Below are 18,359 nucleotides of genomic sequence, written 5' to 3'. Positions count from 1 at the left end.
AGCACTTTGGGAGGCCGAGACGGGCGGATCACGAGGTCAGGAGATCGAGACCATCCTGGCTAACCCGGTGAAACCCCGTGTCTACTAAAAAATACAAAAAACTAGCCGGGCGAGGTGGCGGGCGCCTGTAGTCCCAGCTACTCGGAGGCTGAGGCAGGAGAATGGCATAAACCCGGGAGGCGGAGCTTGCAGTGAGCTGAGAACTGGCCACTGCACTCCAGCCCTGGCGACAGAGCGAGACTCCGTCTCAGAAAAAAAAAAAAAAAGAAATCAGAAGGCCGGGCACAGTGGCTCACACCTGTAATCCCAGCACTTTCAGAGGCTGAGGCAGGTGGATCACGAGGTCAAGAGATTGAGACCATCCTGCCAATGTGGTTAAACCCTGTATCTACTAAATATACAAAAATTAGCTGGGTATGGTGGTGCGTGCCTGTATTCCCAGCTACTTGGGAAGCTGAGGCAGAAGAATCTCTTGAACCTGGGAGGCGGAGGTCGCAGTGAGCCGAGATTATGCCACTGCACTCTAGCCTGGCAACAGAGTGAAAAAGAAGAAGTCAGAAAATGTGGCTCAGTGCACTCTCGTCTGCCTGGAGTTTCCCCTGCTGAGCTTGGGACCTCTGCTTACACCAAAAGTGGGTAAATGGAGAAATGACATGGAAAAAAACAAAGGAAAAGGGCTGTCCACTTCTCAGCGTGCGTCTTTTAAATACAAAGCCACCTCCTCATTCTTGCTGGAGCAGCCAGGTGGGTCAGCGTGAACTGGGTGCGCCCAGAGGGATGGGGCACTGGAGACCACGTGGTGGAGCTGAACAGACTGAGAAAAGTCACACTGAGAAAACGGAAGGAAAACGGCAGCAAGATGCATGAAGGATGCTGTGTCTCCAGGGCACCTGAAGGGATACTGCTGTGCGTGTTTCACGCTTCTGTCTAGGGGCCTAGAAGATTCCCTGGGGGTCATGCTACCCTTTGAAATAGGCCTCTAAGGATGAGGGGCGCTCAACAGGCAGAGATGGGAGAGGTCTGGCACCAGGTAGAGGAGACAGCATGGGCAAACAGGAAGGGGAGATGGTGATAACTGAGTGGGGCAGTAGAGGTAGCGGGAGTGGCAGGACAACGGATTGGGAAACTTGGAGGGGTTGAGTGGCAAGGGCCATCTGTCCTGCCCCTAAGAACACTCACTGACCTGCTGTGTGCCTTATCCAGGGGGCTCCCATCACATAGCAGTTCGATCCTCCGTCTCCCACTTCCACCCTCCTCACCGCCCTCCTCCCTGTGTTCCAGGGTCACCCTGCCTATTCCAACTGCTGCACCCCCGTTCCACCTGTTCCGCACATCTGGAATGCCTCTTTCCTTCTTGTCATCCAGCTCTAGCCCCTTCTTCCAGGAGTCTCCCCTGACACTTCAGCCCAGCCTGAACCCAAGGCACTGTGGCATAATGGAAAGGATCAGACTTTTTACAGTTGCAGAGAGGTAGGCTCTAATCCTAGCTCTACTGTATGATTTTTTTTTTTTTTTTTTTTTGACAGAATCTCACTCTGTCGCCCAGGCTTTCACTCTGTCTTCCAGGCTGGAGTGCAGTGGCACGATCTTGGCTCACTGCAACCTCCACCTCCCAGGTTCAGCGATACTCCTGCCTCAGCCTCCCGAGTAGCCAGGACTACAGGCAAGCACCACCATGCCCAGCTAATTTTTGTATTTTTAGTAGAGACGGGGTTTCACCATATTGGCCAGGCTGATCTTGAACTCCTGACCTCATGATCCACCCACCTCGGCCTCTCAAATTGTTGAGATTACAGGTGTGAGCCACCGCGCCCGGCCTGCTGTATGATTTTGAATCACTACTTTCTCTTATTAGTAACTATTAATAATATTTATTGGCTATGTATTTGCCAAGTACCATGGATTACCTCATTTAACTTTCACCACAACCTTATGAGGTAAGTACTGTTATCATTTCCACCTTACTACTGAGGAAACTGAAGCTCAGAGAAGGTAAGTAACTGACCCAAGGTCACACAGCTAGGGAGTGGCAGAGCTGGGATGCCCATCAGACCTGTCAGGCTCCAACGCCTCTGCTGCTAAACACCATAGCTCCCACTGGACAGCTTCCTTAGAATGGGCATTTATTAGGCACCTCCTTTGTGCTGGGCATTCTGCTAGGTGCGGTGATGCAGCAGGACACAGGCAGACAAGGGCATGCTCTCCCGGAGGCCACAGCTGGAGTGTCAGGAGGACAACAAGCCCCGTGCTGCAGGGACTGGGGAAAAGATGGGTGACTGCCCCCTGCAAGCTGTGGAGCACGGAGCTCACACATGTCATTGACCTGCTGAGTGGCCTTGAGCTGGTCACTTCACCTCTCTGAACCCCAGTTTTCTTGTTTATAATGTGGGGCAGTAATAGCTACTCCAGAGGGAAGTCTGAAAATTAAATAAAATCATACATGGCAGTGCAGGGCACACAGTAGGTACTCAGGAGGAGGCTAATCCGCATCTCCCCCACTTGCATCCACATCTGGGACCCACACAATCCAACAGGCTCATTATCTCCCAAGACTTTAACAAGCACCAGGGTGAGAATAACAGGGTGATCCCTCCAATGGCCTCCAGGCGGCAGGAAAGCTCCACATAGGGCAGTGATGGGCCACTGGGGACAGCAACACTGGCTGGACCAACCTCTAGAACCCACCCCACCCCTAACTCACCCACCTCTGCCACCTGCACTGCCACTCCCACACCAGCAACTCCAGTCATCACAGACTGGTGTTTGAGATGCAACAGCACAGACCTCTTACCACCCTCCCCACCTGAGTCAGGATGGAGGAGCGTGGCCTCAAGACCCCCTTTGGGTCCTCTGGGTGGCCCCACACCCATGCCTGGCCTATTTTACTGCCCATTCCCACTTGGTGGGGGAGCTGTCACAGGCTGAACTTCAGGGCCAGGAGGCCTGGGTTCCAGTCCAGTCTCTGCTTTCTCTGAGCTGCATCTTGTAAAGTTAGGATGACTTCCCACCTAACAGGGCTATTGCGGGGATTAAGTGAGATGGATACAGATTGTATGCAAGTTAACACGCCTTCTTTACTAGAATCTGTACTTAGTGCTAGGTTCCAGGCACTGTGTTGGGGCCTCTCCTGCCCTTCCTATGTGGCAAAGCAACTACCCTACCGACTAGGATCGAGTCCCAGCCCGGTCCCCATTGACGGTGGGGCCTCAGGCAGCTCACTTAACTGCTCAGCCTGTTATCTCACCTGTAAAATGGGAATAATCCCTTACTAGCCAAGCTGTTAGGAAGCTTGGATAAAATTGTACATATCAAGTATTTGGCACATAGGAGGAGCAAAACACAAAGCAGTACCAGCTGGTTTCACTCAAAGCATTATTCTGATCCAGAAATGCCTACTCACCCTTTAAAGCAGCCCACATGTCACCTCCTCCTGGAAGTCTTCCTCGATATGTGCATGATGCTAAACTAGGTGCAGAACTTACAGCAATAGACAAACAACCATGGACCCTCTCTTCCTGGAGCTTCCATTCTAGGAGGGGAGGCATGCAGGGAAGTCTTAAGTGGGTAATTTCATAGTGCTAAGGAGTCAGTAAAGTGAGAAATCATGGTAGAGAAACTGAGGTGGGAGAGGGACTGGTTATGTAGGGTGGTCAGTGAAGGCCTCTCTGAGCAGACGTTTACACTGAATCCTGGATGACAAAAAGCAACCCTGTAAACATCTACAAAAACCGCCTGCCAGGCAGCAAGGATAACTAGTGCAAAGGCCCTGAGGCAGGGGGACAAGCGTGGCACACAGAACAGAATGATCCAGGTGCCTGGAACACAGTGAGCCCTGAGCACCCTCATCACTGTCCAAGTCTCCACCTCTAGACAAAGCCCCTTGAAGATAGAGATTTGAATGATTGAGCTGAAGCACAGGACGGCCCTGGGACTCTGAGCAGTCTTGCTGAAACTCTGTTGTGGCAATGACGGGAGTGAATCAGCTAGCCCTTCTGCAGACCCATGTACATCTTGGTGGCTACTGCTGGATTGCTCAGCCAGGAAAGGGGTCCCTTCCTGAATCAACAATCCCCAGGTCACAATCTTTGGCAGAGGAAAGCTGGAGGTGCCCAGAGAGAAAAATGACCTATCCAAGGTTAAATGGCCAGCAGGCAGCAGAGATGGGGCTCCAGCCCAATATCCTCTGCTCCTCTGCCTACCTGGCCACTGGCTCCATCCTGTGCATCCCTCTCTCTCCCGGAGTTATGGTGTCAGGAGCCCTAAGGACCATGAGGCATCCAACTGGAGGACTGTGTCAAAAGGGACTGTGCTGGGTACCTCCTCGCCTGCTACAAACCCAACACTTCGGGCCACCTAAGGGCAAGGATCCCCACAAGCTCCTTCCAAAGCCCAGCCTAAAGCCAGGCAACTTACTAAATGTGTGCCTGAGTTTGTACCTGTGGCCCTGGATGCAGCATGAGGTCAGTTTGCAATGAAAGGCTAGGGGAGCTAGGCATAGTGGCTCATGCCCATAGTCCTCCCTGTAGTCCACTACTCGGGAGGGTAAGGAGATTCACTCGAGCCCAGGAGTTTGAGTCCAGCCTGGGCAACATAGTAAGACCCACTTCTTTAAAAAGGGTAAAGAAAGAAAGGCGAAGAGGTTGAAGACTGGCTCCAGGTCCAGTGCTCTCATTCAGGCCCTGCAGCTGCAACTTCTCCAGGGCTGCCAGAGCCAGAACCATTTCCCGGGTCAGCATGGAGTGCACCTGCCACTTGGCACGGTCTGCACAGTGATCTGCCAGCATTCCAGGGCCTGATATAAGCCATCAGTAGCAAGTCTGCCTTAACAGGAGACCTTGTCCCCTGGGAAGAATGGTGTAAGAATCTCCTGATCCAATCTTCTTCCATGCTCCAACAGAATTTCATTGGAAAAGTTTTATTGAAAAAAAAATTGTACAAATAAGTTCTTGGATTGATAGCAACAAAGGCTCATGTTCCCCCTTCCCTCTGCATCTTTGAAGAACTAAAAAAGGAAGAAACAAAAACAAAAAGCTCATCCCCACAACGCCAGACACGATGCTTCTTGACCAGAGTCTGCCCAGAAGCCCCTCCTGAGAGCTTTTTCTCGATCCGCCTCACTGCGGCCAGGTCATTCTGGGGGTGCCTGGTCCCAGGGGCTGCAGCACCTAGTTTTATAGTTGGGAGAGGTTGGGATAGAGCTAGGGAGGCGGCTGAGGTGTTTTGGCATCAGGAGAAGAGGGCTGGCTGACCCCGCTAGCTCAATTTGGTCTCACAGGTGAAAAGGTACTGGCTATAAATATGAACACTGATTGAGGCAGGCTTGATCTGGGACTTTGGGGGCAGGCAGGATGACTGTGGCCCAGGTCCCACAGGATGTGGAGTTTCCAAGCTCAGCATCATGGTATCTGGGGCCCATGTCCAAGTGGAGTGAATTCTAGCTGGGAAGGTCCGCTCAGGCACACGGGAACCCTGGTCTGTTTTTCCACCCCCACCCCATGGAGTATCCAAGGCTGGTACCTCACCTCCCCCCAAACCCCAATAGCACCCATGTGTCTCAGGAGCCTTTGGCTGCCTCCTGCCATCCTGTGTGCACCCTGAGGCCCTATAACTCGTCTCGCATCTTGTCACCCTTAGGCCGGACCAGGCGCCCAATGAACAGCAGGGAGCCGCTCTGGGTGTCCCGCACCAGGAAGATGAAGGGGTGGTCGGCGTAGAACAGCTTGGGACTGCGCAGCTCCTCGCGCCCATAGATGTCCTGGTCAAAGGGGTTGCCGTCTGTGTCCAACTCAAAGGCGGTGGCATGGAATACGCTGGCCAGGTACAGGTCCTTCTTGCCTGACATGCGTGACAAGTCGGCCTTGTTCTTGTCAATGGCCTCAGTCAGGCCCAGCCCAGCCAGGTGTTTCTGTGGGAACAAGGAGGTGTGCCAGGTGAGGCCATGGCACACCAGGCTCCTCCACCCTCAAACCCTCCACCCCATACTACCCTGACTGCTCCTCAGAGAGGAGAGAACTGCTCCCTGGCCACCTTCTGTATGCCAGGCATGGCACTCGGCACTTCAAACCACAGCTTTCTCAATTCTCACTGAAACCCTACAAGGGCTTCTAATCCCCACTTCACAGATGAGGAAGCTGAGACTCAGAAAACAAGTGAGAAACTATCCCAGCACTGCCCAGCCGCAGTTCAGGGACAGGCAGCATGGGCACCACCCAGGAGCTTATCTGAAATGCTCATGTCCTGACTCCAGCCCAGACCCCTGAATCAGAATCTCTGGGATTGGGCATGGATTCCTTTTCACAAACTCCCCAAGTGCTTTCTTAGCATACTCAAGTTTGAGAAAGACGGATCTAAGGACAACATTGTCCACATCACTCTGGGGCTTAAAACCTGTGCAGAGTGATAGGATGCCTGGAATTTGCTTCGGAATAATCGGATGCAGGGGGAACTGGTGGGTAGAGACGGCTCACTATTGGCCGTGAGCTGATAATGCTTGAAGCTGGGTGATAGACACTTGAGGGTTCATGACACTCATCTACTTTTAAATGTATTTTTCCAATGTTCCATAGTAAAAAGTTAAAACACATACACAAACACACACACGCATCTTTCCACCGCCCTGCACAGCTCTTGGAAGCCAACCATAAGCTCTTTAACATATGACCTGTGCCTCCGTGGCAGCCTCCAGCCACATCTCTTGGCACGCCCCACCCCACTCTCCAGACAGCCTCACTGGACAGCTTATACCCTGGATGGCCATCCTGTCTCCCATTAGGGACCTTTAGAAACCACTTCTTTCAGGAAGCCTTCCCAAGCCCACAAGACGAGTGGTGCCTCCCTGGACCTTCCTGTTATCAGTCTGGTGCTGCCTGTCTCTCTCACCTGGCTTGGAGCTCCCTGAGGGCAGGGCCCACGTCCAGGGCTCTCCCTGGCTCTCAATGCAGGAGAGAGAACAGTAAAGGGCTGTGGGCTGAGTAAATGGCAGGGCCCAGGATTCTGCAGGATAACCTCCACCTCCCTGGCAAGGCCACACAGGAATCAGGCGTGAGGTCCTGAGACTCAGGGTGTCCTGAGACAGGCATTCGAGGTAGGCCCAGCTCTTCCCACCCTGACGACCTCGCACACGTCATCCACCTCAAATTTCCCAACTCTACCCCATGAACTGGGGGGTGGGGTCTCCACTGAGGGTTCCAGGAAGACACCAGAGGAACAAGGGGAGAAGGGCGTGTGACAACAGTCACTGGAGAAGGGGCTAGGGAAGGATCAAGCCCAGGACCAGGAGAGAGACAGTGACCCCTCTCCAGGAACTCCCAGGGTCTATAGCACAAACCAGTACAAGCTCTACTTGTCCCTGGTTTGGAGCCTAAGCCCCACTTCATCTCCAGCTTTCTCTCTCCAAGCTGTCTGGGCAGCAAGTCTGGATCAACTCTGCAGGTGAGAACCATTTTTGGCATCCAAGGAAAAAATGACACAAAAGTTTCCTTTTTTGGGTAAGTCAAAAATCTCTCTCTTGATGACAAAAAGGCCGCTATTATGTTTTTACCTTGAGGTCTAATTGCAACTCCACCACTTACGAGCCTGGGGAAACTTAGGGAGTCATTGCTTCTCTCTGAGCCTCTGCCCACCGCCCAGGGTGGCTGCAAGGGAGAATCTTGAGCATGTGTGTTAAGTTTCTGGCCACCCTAGATGACCCATAGCTACCAGTCTGGTTATTGCATGGTAGATAATCCTCCAGCTTAAACAATCTATAACTGGAGGCACTTCAGACCTCAGAGGCAGTGCTGTGACTGAAGGTTAGCTCTGGTGCAAGATGACCTTAGAGGCACTGCTGTGACCGAAGGTTAGCTCTGGTGCAAGATGTCTGAATTACTAGCTGTGTGACTTTGCACAGGTTACTTAACTTTTCTGAGTCTCAGTTTCCTCATCTCTAAGATGAAATTTATAGTCCTACCTAATAAAGTTGTTTTGAGGATTAAAAGAGTTTAATACATACAAAGACTGGGTATGGTGGTTCACACCTGTAATTCCAGCACTTTGGGAGACGGAGGCAGGCGAATCACTTGAGGTCAGGAGTTCAAGACCAGCCTGGCCAACATGGTGAAATCCCGTCTCTATTAAAAATACAAAAATTAGCTGGGGGTGGTGGCTCATGCCTGTAATCCCAGCTACTCAGGAGGCTGAGGCAGGAGAACTGCCTGAACCCGGGAGGTGGAGGTTGCAGTGAGCCAAGATGGCACCATTGCACTCCAGTCTGGGCAACAGAGTGAGACTCCATCTCAAAACAAAAACAAAAACGTATAAAGTGCTGAGAAGAACGTCTAGCATACAGGAAGTGTTCTGTTATATTTAGCTGCTGGTATTATCATCATCTTCCCAAGGGCAGGGCCCACACCTCCTGTCCCAGCTTCCCCTATCACAGAGCCCAGCACTGCCTGGACATCCAGGGGGTCTTGGGACAGACCTGCTGAATTGGTGAGTGGGCCCCCAACACCTCCCCCTGACTCCAAGCCCTGCAGGCCCCTGGGCTGGGCCACCCCTCACCTGCAGGTCATGGGTCACCTCCACCACACCCTTGGGCAAGGAGATGGCGACAGCCTTCTTCTGCATCTTCCCCATCCAGATCTTCAGCTGCTCTTTGGTCAGCAGCTTTTCAAGGCGCTCAAGAGGTTCCACGTGATGGGGCATGAGGATGATGAGGCTGGAGAGCTTGTGGGCCAGGGGCATCTCCACGATTTGCAGCTTTTCCTTCTCGTCGTCATAGTAGTTGTAGAGGCCTGGGAGAGGAGCGGAGAGGACACTGGGCACCCTGTGTGCAGGGGTGGGTCAGACCCTAACTACCCTTAGATCTCCACCCACCTTGACACCCTGGTCCTCACAGCACCTACCTGTCCGGTGCATCATCATGACACCCACGGTATAGGACCGAGTCACCATGAAGCCACGGTTGTCTACCATCTTGTGGTGGAATTTCTCATCCCAGTGTGCTGTAGTTGGGGCAAAACACAGGGTCAGAGACACATGGCCACCCCCAGACACAATCCCAGCCCACAGCCACCCCCAACTGCAGACCCTTGATTTGTCCCTGCCACAGGTCTTTGCTCCATTCTTCAGAGCCCAGCTGTAGAGCACCCAGCCCACAGAGTCCATGTTCCCAGCTTTGGGAAGGGGTCTTGGCCCCAGGACATGCCATCTGAGGATGCGGTTCCCTACAGTCAGTGCCTGGCTGCTCCCACATGAAACAGAATTTATTCCACCCTCAGTTCAGCCACCTCTATGGCCACCCCCAGCTCTGGCACTTGTCAGATATTTTGGAAACATGCTCTGAGGTGGGCTTTCTACCCTACCTGGTACCTGAGGAACAGCTGTGCCCTGAGCAGGGAGTGCCCCCATGACCACCCTGCATTTTTTTTTTTTTTTATTTTTCTTTTTGAGATAAGGTCCGTCCTAATCCGTCCCCCAGCTGGAGTGCTGTGGTGCAATCACGACGCACTGCAGTCTTGAATTCCCGGGCTCCAGCAATCCTCACACCTCAGCCTCCAGAGTAGCTGGGACTACCAACATGTGCCGCCATGCCTGGCTAATTTTTTGTAGAGATGGGGTCTCGCCATCTTACCCAGGCTGGTCTCGAATTCCTGGGCTCATGTGATCCACCCACCTTGACCTCCCAAAGTGCTAGGATTACAGGTATGAGCTACTGTGCTCGGCCCACCCTTCATTTTTCTCTGCAAGTTCTGTCTCCATGACCAGAAAATCACAACAAAAAATGTCTGAGAGTGGCCTGAACCCTGCCCTTGCTCACAGCCAGACCTATGTTCCAATCCAAGCTCAGTCACTGACTGGGGGAGACCTCACCTCTCCTAGCTTGGCCTCATTTGTAAAACAAGGGTTACTTCATTCTCACAGCAAACTGTGAGAATAGTATTGTCTATGTAGGGACTCAAAAATATTTATTAATCCTACATCTAATCTTCAACTGAAGACAGAGGCATCTGGGCCTGAGTCCTGGCTTTGCTTCCTCCTCGCTGAGCCTGTTTCCTCACTGTGAAACGAAGGTAACACTGCCTGTCCCCAAGGTTGCTGTAAGGATTCGGGGTCTTGGTCGGCTGTGGTGGCTCGCACCTGTAATCCCAGCACTTTGGGAGGCCGAGGCGGGCAGATCACTTGAGGCCAGAAGTTTGAGACCAGCCTGGTCAACATGGCGAAACCCTGTCTCTACTAAAAATACAAAAATTAGCTGGGTGTGGTGGTAAGCGCCTGTAATCCCAGTTACTCGGGAGGCTGAAGCAGGAGAATTGCTTGAACCTGGGAGGGCAAGGCTGCAGTGAGCTGAGATCGTGCCATTGCACTCCAGCCTGGGTGACAGAGTGAGACTATCTCAAAATAAAAATAATTTTAATAAAAGGATTCGGGTTCTTTCTGTAGCTCACTACTGAGGCAGAATGGATTATTAAATTTTATTCATTCCAAGATATAAAGGAGGAGCACTTTGACGAAGTTTGGTCGGAATACATTCCATGGAGTCCCTCTGGGGCATCGGCTCCCTGAACCCATTCCTTTACACGTTGCTACCTGTCTCTGAATCTAGCTTCCAATCTGTACAAAACGCTGAGTGACAGTCCTGCCTCCTTGGGTTGTCACAGCATAAATGAGAGGCAGTGAAGAATGGAGCGCATGGAATGTCGTCCTAACTCTTGTTAGGGGGTCCTGGCAGGAGGAGGAAGAGAACCCCCGAGCGCGCCCCCGACTCACGCTTGAAGAACATGGCGTTGACTAGCAGGGCACCGTCCGTGCGCTCCACGTCCTTGGTGACCTCGGGCAGCTTGCCGTCTGTGGTCTGCGCGGCCCACTCGTTGATGGACTGCAGCGCGCTGCGCTTGTCGCGGAAGTTGATCTTGGAGTGCTCGCAGTTGTAGTGCTGCTTGCTGCTGCGCACGAAGTCATCAGCGAAGCTCACGGAACTGGGTCCGTATAGGCGGCTGCCCAGCTTCCAAGTCACGTTGCGCGCCGTGGAGTTGCTGAGTGAGCGCAGCAGCTCGCCCAGGCCGGTGTGCACCTCCTCGTCGCGCAGCTGCTCAGCGCTCAGCACTGCCTTGGCCTGCGACGCCGTGGTCGCCTTGCCACCCAGCGACACGAGCCCCAGCGACGAGGCCACCACCACGGGCGACACCAGGATGTTCTCCACTGCCTGGTCCTTGGCCATGGCCTGGTACAGGCTGAAGGCCAGGCCGGCGCTGCGCTCAGCAAGCGTGGCCGCCTTGGGGCTCAACTTCTCCGCTGTTCCAGGAGCTGCTGCAGCTGCAGGTTTCTTCACCTCGGCGGTCAGGGCCACCGTAAGAAGGCAGAAGGCGCTGAGTAGCAGGAGGGAGTGCATGGCTAGGAGGTGGTTTTCGTGCACCACGGTGGGCCTGTGAGGGTTGCACAGACAGGGTGGTCTTGAAGTCCAAGGCCTTCCTCCCCCAACAACCACCCCCAGCCCTCTGGCTACCACAAGTCCCCTGGAGATGGGGGTAAAAGAGCCCACAATCCAGGAATCCCAGACCTGACGCAGGGTTGCCAGCCTCTCAGAGGCCTCTGTGACCTCCCTACTCAAAGCAGCATTCCCAGCAAGTCACCACCAGACCACCTTACTGATTTCCTGCATTGGCCAGCCAACACTTCCACTTATTTGTGTGTTTATTACATATCTATTTCTGCTAAGTAGGCTGTGGCCTCCAGAAGGACAGAAAACCTAGCCAATCTGGTTGCCACTATATCCCCCGTGCCTCGTACACAGTAGGCCTCAGCTCTTCCTGAATGAAGGTAAAACAGGGTCACTTGGCCAGACCTGGGGTCCTCATCAGTTTTATAGAGTGGTCAGCCCTGATCTCACATAACCCTGGGGGCCCTTTTCCAGTGAGAAAAAGCAGCAGCTGAGCTGAGAATCTGCAGGAAGCCCAGATGCCTGGGCAAGGGATGAGGGACAGAGCTGGAGGGCTGCCCCGCCCCCATGCCTTTCATTCTGCTCTGGGACGTTAATGAGTCACCGGTTGGGTCACTCATTAAATGGGGAGCCCAGATGCTTCAATCTGCTGCCCCAAGGGTGACCCTGAGAGTGTGTGTGTGTCCTGTGTCCACTCAGCCTCAGTCTCCCTTTTCCAGGCTGAAGGGTCCAGGTCTCCATGCCCAAGGCTTCTGTCTGGGCAGGAACTTGGAATGTCCATCTGCCCACAGTGCTCCTGGTGCGGATGGGAAATCCCCAGGACAAAAGCTCCTGGGGGACCGACTCCTTTGAAGACTCGGTGGGGGTGGGAAGGAGGCTTCCTGACATAGCACAAGGACACGATACTAGGGAAAAGGGTGAGTCACACAAAGCTCGATAGAGCAGTGACCCCCTCCCCCATCACCAGCAGCTGGCCAGAGGTGCACTCAGCCTCCAAGGAAGCTGGAGCCATGTCAGATTCCATTCTGCCCTCCCATCTGACAGCCTCTGCCACACAGGCCATTTGCCCCAAGGCTTCAGGGTTGCCCTCAGGCCTCCTCCCCAAGCCCCAGCAGTAGCAGTGGCCCCCAGGACAAGCCCCAGTCCCCTCTCTGGGGCCTCCAGTTGGGACAGTCTCTGTTCCTGGGATACTTCCACACTCCCTCTCTCCCTTCAGGCCATTATCCTCCTCTATGTCATGCAACAGCACAGGAGAGATGACAGGGCAAAGGGAAGGATAGAAGGAACCCTGATGGAGGCTGCAACACCACTGCTCTGGTAGATCCCAACTTGTGGTCATCCTTGAAAAAGACCGAAATTTGAGATCCTGGTGGAAGACCCTCAGGACTCTGGCTGCCTGGGGACCACTGTATTTCTGGGAAGACTCTACTGCTGCCATCTCAAAAACCTGGACAGGTTCCCCGTCTCCCGGGACTGCCACCCTCCTTGAAGCCTTGAAGGTGCAGTATAAAAGAAGCCAAGAGTCCAAGGGGAGGGAGGTGGGGAGAAGAGGGAAGGCCCAGAGACCTACAAATGTCTGGCAGGAGCAGGGAGATCTGAGTCTCACCCTAAAATGAAGGGGGGATCTTGGGGCCTAGAATAAACCCCAAGACACCTTCCTCCCAGCCCTGGCTCCTTCCCTGCCAGAACTGGAGCCTCAAAGGCAGAGCAACCATATAATTTATTGCACAAACAAGGACACTTATAAAAGTAAAATGGGCACTACTAATTATTACACCAGGATAATAGGCATATGGCCACCCTACTCAAACGCCACCTCTGATCCAGACCAGTGATGCTGGAGCTCAGACCACAACAGAGGCCACCAGCCTCCCTTCCCAGAGGAGGCAGCTGAAGAGCCCGCTCCCAGCCATGCAACGTGGCAGGTACCATCTTGACAGCCCCCACCCCCACCAGCCAGAACCTCAAAGGACTGGGAGGGGCTTCTCAAGCAAGCTCCAAATAACTGGTTTGGGATTCCTCAGGCAGCTCGCTGGGCCCGCAGCAGCTTAGCGCCTGCTCCTGGTGGTGACGTGGCAGGCAGGAAGCTGAACTGTCTCCACCGGCCGGCAGAGGGGGGCTTCCAGCCTGGGAAGCAGGTCTGATTCAGGTCCCCGGGGGTGCCACGTATTTGCCAGGGGACTCCAGGAGCCTTCTTGGCCTTAACTCCCTTCCCATCTGCACATGGATCTCTGAAGGGAGATGCGCTACTGGGGAGAAGGGCAGCCCCATTAAACCCAGCAGCAGAAATGGGGAAAGGCAAGTTACTGCAAGCAGGCCAGCCTCCCACAGCCCAGCCCATGTCGCCACAGAGAAATGCCGGCCCTCAGGCCAAGGTTAGCTGAGTTACAGTCCCACAAAGAAAATGCAAGATCACCTAGCCAGGACTGTGCCCACAGCTAGTCAGACTGAGCAGGGTCTGGAAGGGAAAGGGAGGAGATGATGGGGGCCACTAGAGGGTCCCAAACACTTGAGAGGTCTAAAGTACCTGGAAACTGCCTCAGAGGGAGGTCAATGCCTGCCTTTTTCATTCTGAAAGAAAACAGAAGAGTAAAGAGGACGGGAGAGGGCAGAGGACAGATGGTGAGGAGGCCCCTGGCGCAGAGGGCACAACCAGTTCCCAATCTACAGGGCCCTTGGAGGTCGACCACCTCACTGTACAATGGGAGAAACAAGGCCAGGGCAGGGGGCCACCCCAGGTCCCTCGGGATAAACAGGGGTCCGCCTTCCTAGCACAGGGGTTCTTCCTCCCAGAAGCACAGATCGCCTCCTGAGGGCTGCATGCGGCGTCCTGTTACACAGCCAGTACAAAAAATCTCTGCAGGGAGTCCCGGTGACAGAGGAGACAAAGGAGAGGATGGGAAGGGGGGATGGGTACATGAACCATCTGAAGACAGTAGGGTGTGGCCCCGGCCAGAATTCCGGAGAACCAAAGCCCCCTCATTTTCCTCAGGCCTCCATCTGGGCCCTACAGCCCAGAGCCGGAAAAAAAGGAAGAGGAGGGGCTGAGACTCTGGGCCAGTGTGGAAGTGCATCCATTGTCCCTCCTGCTCTCCAGCCACCTCAGGAATGTTTCTAAGCTGGGGGCCAGGGAACCCCAGCCTCTGGAAGTTAGACTCTGCAGTTTAAACCCTGCAGTTACTCCAAGAACCCAGTGGCAGTGGACAGAAGGAGAGACTCAAATCCTTCTAGTCAGCCCCTTCATCCCCAAAGCAGAGCAGACCCTGCTGACCCCTACTCCCTTTTTCGGAGGGTAGGGAGCCTCGCTGGCCAAGTGTTTCCCTTGACTGCCATCATCCAGGCTGCAAGCTGCTGGTGAGAAATTGAGCCACTGTCGCCCACTTCTATCAGAGCACATGGACCCCAGAAGTCAAGACTATTTCACCTCCTTTCCCACCACCCTACTACCTTCAGGAGGCTCAGATTCCCTCAGCAAGCCTGTGAGGAGGCTGGGCCACCAATCACTGCTGCCCCTGAGTCTCAACCATAGAACGGAAGTGACCTGGAACTGCGAGGCCCGCCTGTCCTCCCTACCCCTGCGGGAAGAGGCACCGGACCCCATCTCCTTCCTCCTCTGTTTCTTTCCACAGAGGCTCTGCTCTCCGCCTCCAGGCCCCTTTACACAGCACCTAGTCTCATCTCTGCCACCACCACCTTCTAGGGGTCCCTGCACTTTTTCCCAGCCCTCCGAGTGCACGGACTCCCACCCCGGCTCCTATCTCCGCCCTAGCCCTCAGCTGGCTCCATCACTGACTAGCCCTGGGCTCTCGATTCCAAACCCTCCAGCGGCCCACAAAGTGCCGGGGTCTCCGGTTTGCAGGCTCTGGCTTGGCCCCCAACGCTTCGCAGGGTCCCCTCGCCCTTCTCACTCACTCGCGCACCCCCAGATTGCTCGGCGCTCCCCCGGGCCGCACGCAGGCGTCTCCCGCGCCTCACCTGGGTCGGGCTGGGCTGGCGCCGGGACCTGACTCTCGCTCTCGAGTCACGACACGATTCTGCTCTTCGCCCGCTCCCCCGCTCCTGGGATCTATATATGGCAGTCCCCACCCCCTCCTGCCCGTCCCGAGAAACTTCTGGAAAGTTGGAAACGCTTCCGGACGGCGCCCCAGCTCCGCCAAAAAAAGCCAAAGACCTCCCTCAAACCTCCCCAGCCCCCGGCCCCTCCCTCTGCCGGCGCCTCCCGGTTCCTGGGTCCTACTGCCCCCCTCGGCGGCCTGGGCTGCGGGGCGCCGGGAGTCCCCACGGGGACCAGCGTGTCCTTCAGAGTGCCAGACTCCTCCCACCCCCAGGCTCTCTGCACAAGCTAGCCCACTCCTAATTGCACATTCCTTCAGGCACCCTTTTCCCCTCAGGGGCTCTGCCCCAAGCAGAGCCATCTCCCATTCTGCCCGCTCTCCCCCATTTTCAAGCTGAAACATAATTGAGCCCTATGCACCCCTCTCCCTCTCAGGGGAGACGGCCAGGCTTCTGAAGGCAGTGCCCTTCTCCATGCTTGTTCATTCAAAAAACCTCAACCTCAGCGATGGCCAGAGGGAGAGGGAGCCAACCGGACCCAGTACCTGCCTGGCACCCGGAAAGTTCAAGTCTTGGAGTAATAGAAGCAGAGATGCCTGAGGAACTTCAGGTGGTCTGGCTGGGCTTGGAGGAGTGCAAAGGAAGGAAAACCTGGCTCTCCACTGAGCAAGGTGCTGTGTGACCCTAAGCAGGTTACTTTCCCTTTCTGGGCCTCTGTTCCCTTGGCTGTGAAATGTGGTGCTAAGGCATCCCTTGCTTTTTTTCCCCTCTCTCTCCCTTTCTCAATCCTTGTCACCCCAGGCCCTCTCCCTATTGCATCCTTTCCCTGTTTGCGTCCCCTCCCACAGGCCTCAGGTCTCACTGTCAATTCCTACCCCACCCTCGAAAACTGATAGCTCCTTGACCTCCGAGTTAAGCTAGGGTATTCATTACTGTTCTAGGTGCTGAGGACACAGCTGAGAGCTGAACAAAGTCCTTGCCCTGTGCAATGTCCATCTGAGGGGTATGCGCATGTTAGTAGGGAATTCAGTGAGGCAGATTGTTTAGGAAACCCTAAATAATCTGGGCTACGGTGGCTCAATTTCTGGTCAGAAGCTTGCAGCCTAGATGATGGCAGCCAAAGGAAAGACTTGGCCAACGAGGCTCCTTCCTACCCTCCAAAAAGTCTTCTTTAGTAGTTTAATGATACCTATTGGATGGACACAGTATGGAGAGAAAGGGACAGGGTAGGGACTCTTCATTCATTCATTCATTCATTCATTCAATCAACAAACCGTGTTGAGCGTCTTCTTTCTTCTAGGTGCCTGCCTGGATCCTGAGGAACAAAAAAATACCAGCACCCAGCAAATGAGTCAATCACCTGGGTCCCTGCCCTCCGTTATGGTTGTGGGGAAGCCTGGTGGTGGTGACAAACCTCTCGCTCTGGGTAGGCTTCTGCTGCTCAGAGTCTTTTGAGTACACGGACTGTGGGAAATCTCAGATCCCAAAAGCTTCAGACTCTGTGGTTCAGAGTCAAGGAATCAGAGATTACTTTCACTCAAAGCCCCCAAGGAGTCTTTGAATCCAGCTAAGGAATCTTAACGTGTCAAAATCTCAGAGTCGAAGGATTCTGGAATAAATGTATTAAAGACTCTGAGCTGCAAGGCATCTCAGAGGTCAGGGGTTCCTGTCTGCAGCCCCAAGCAGAAGCCCTCTCTTCAGTATCCCAAAAAGGCAAGCACCCAGGCACCTCTAAGAAGAGAGGGCTCACCTCCTTCAGAGGCAGCCCCACATTCTTTTTTAGGACAGGTCTGATTATTAACAAAACCTTCCGCCTGTAATCCCAGCACTTTGGGAGGCTGAGGCGGGTGGATCACCTGAGGTCAGGAGTTCAAGATTAGCCTGGCCAAAATAGTGAAACCCCATCTCTAATAAAAAATACGAAAATTAGCCAGCTGTGGTGTCATGTGCCTGTAATCCCAGCTACTCAGGAGGCTGAGGCGGGAGAATCGCTTGAACCTGAGAGGTGGAGGTTGCAGTGAGCTGAGATGTTGCCATTGCACTCCAGCATGGGTGACAGACGGAGACTCCATCTCAAAAAAAAAAGATAAATTCTTGTTTATCCAAGGAGAACTCCCGGGTCCCAGGCCAGACCCCACTCTCTACTGCCACCCTCACATTGGCCCTCAGGCTTCCTTGTGACTTGGTCAGCAAGCTGAGGGCAGGGCAGAAACAAAGAGTGCCCATCAATGCTGGCAGAACAGAGAGGGTCGCCTGGGTTTTCAGCAGGTTCAGATGTCAAAATCCCGACGAGACTTCCTTCCTCTACACTCTTACATCTCTTAGCTCTTTTAAGCTTCACCAACACCTGAGGGGGAGGCTGAGAGTGCTGTGACTGTCCCATTTTGAGGGATAAACCAAGGCTCATGCTGTTAAATAGACCCAGTATCATGAGAGGTCACAGGAGAGAGGATCTGCCTTTATAGACAGCAAAGCTGAGGCCTAAGATGGGCTGGATCTGAAGGCCTGACCCCCACCCGGCCCCCACTAACCTCACAGAAGCCTCCTCTGTGGCCTATCCCGCTACTGCATTCTCTCTGTTATCACCCTGTATTGCCAGTGAACCGTCACTGGAGACTTTGGAAGGGCAGGGTCTTTTCCTTGTCACTCTGAGTCCCCAGCTCCAGCAAAGGGACAGTATGGAAGAGGCACTGGGTAAGCACGGCAGGCCAGGGGATGAGAAGTGGCTGCCCTGAGTCTGCTGTGCCCCTAGCACAGCCTCCCTGAAGAAGGAAAAGCAACGGCTCCTTTAAATTTCCAAGATCAGCAAAAAAAAAACAAAAAAAGTCAAGAGCCTTTGCCACAATATTCTTAGCTCTGAGCCCAGCCCAGACTGACTGTGGCCCTTCCC

At 54.0% G+C, this 18,359-nt stretch overlaps 1 protein-coding gene across 2 annotated transcripts; it reads right to left on the bottom strand.

The window, feature by feature from the left end:
- Positions 1-4,899: 4,899 nt before the first annotated feature.
- SERPINH1 (serpin family H member 1) lies at positions 4,900-15,654 on the bottom strand. Of its 2 annotated transcripts, XM_033207322.1 has the most exons (6): positions 15,392-15,654; positions 13,944-13,987; positions 10,747-11,402; positions 8,883-8,981; positions 8,539-8,771; positions 4,900-5,905 (listed from the first exon to the last, which is right to left on the bottom strand). In XM_033207322.1, the coding sequence occupies exons 3-6, from the start codon at positions 11,366-11,368 to the stop codon at positions 5,603-5,605; spliced, it is 1,257 nt and encodes a 418-aa protein (XP_033063213.1). In that variant the 5' UTR covers positions 11,369-11,402; positions 13,944-13,987; positions 15,392-15,654; the 3' UTR covers positions 4,900-5,602. The 2 variants fall into 2 exon arrangements, with proteins under 2 accessions (XP_033063213.1, XP_033063212.1); XM_033207321.1 differs by lacking the exon at positions 13,944-13,987 and having other exon boundaries at positions 15,392-15,618.
- Positions 15,655-18,359: the final 2,705 nt, after the last annotated feature.

The sequence above is a fragment of the Trachypithecus francoisi genome, unplaced genomic scaffold (genome assembly GCF_009764315.1).
Source record: "Trachypithecus francoisi isolate TF-2019V2 unplaced genomic scaffold, Tfra_2.0 Lachesis_group8, whole genome shotgun sequence".
NCBI classification, from domain to species: Eukaryota; Metazoa; Chordata; class Mammalia; order Primates; family Cercopithecidae; genus Trachypithecus; species Trachypithecus francoisi.
The sequence above is the reverse complement of the archived record's forward strand: the minus strand, read 5'-3'. Positions and strand labels throughout refer to the sequence as shown.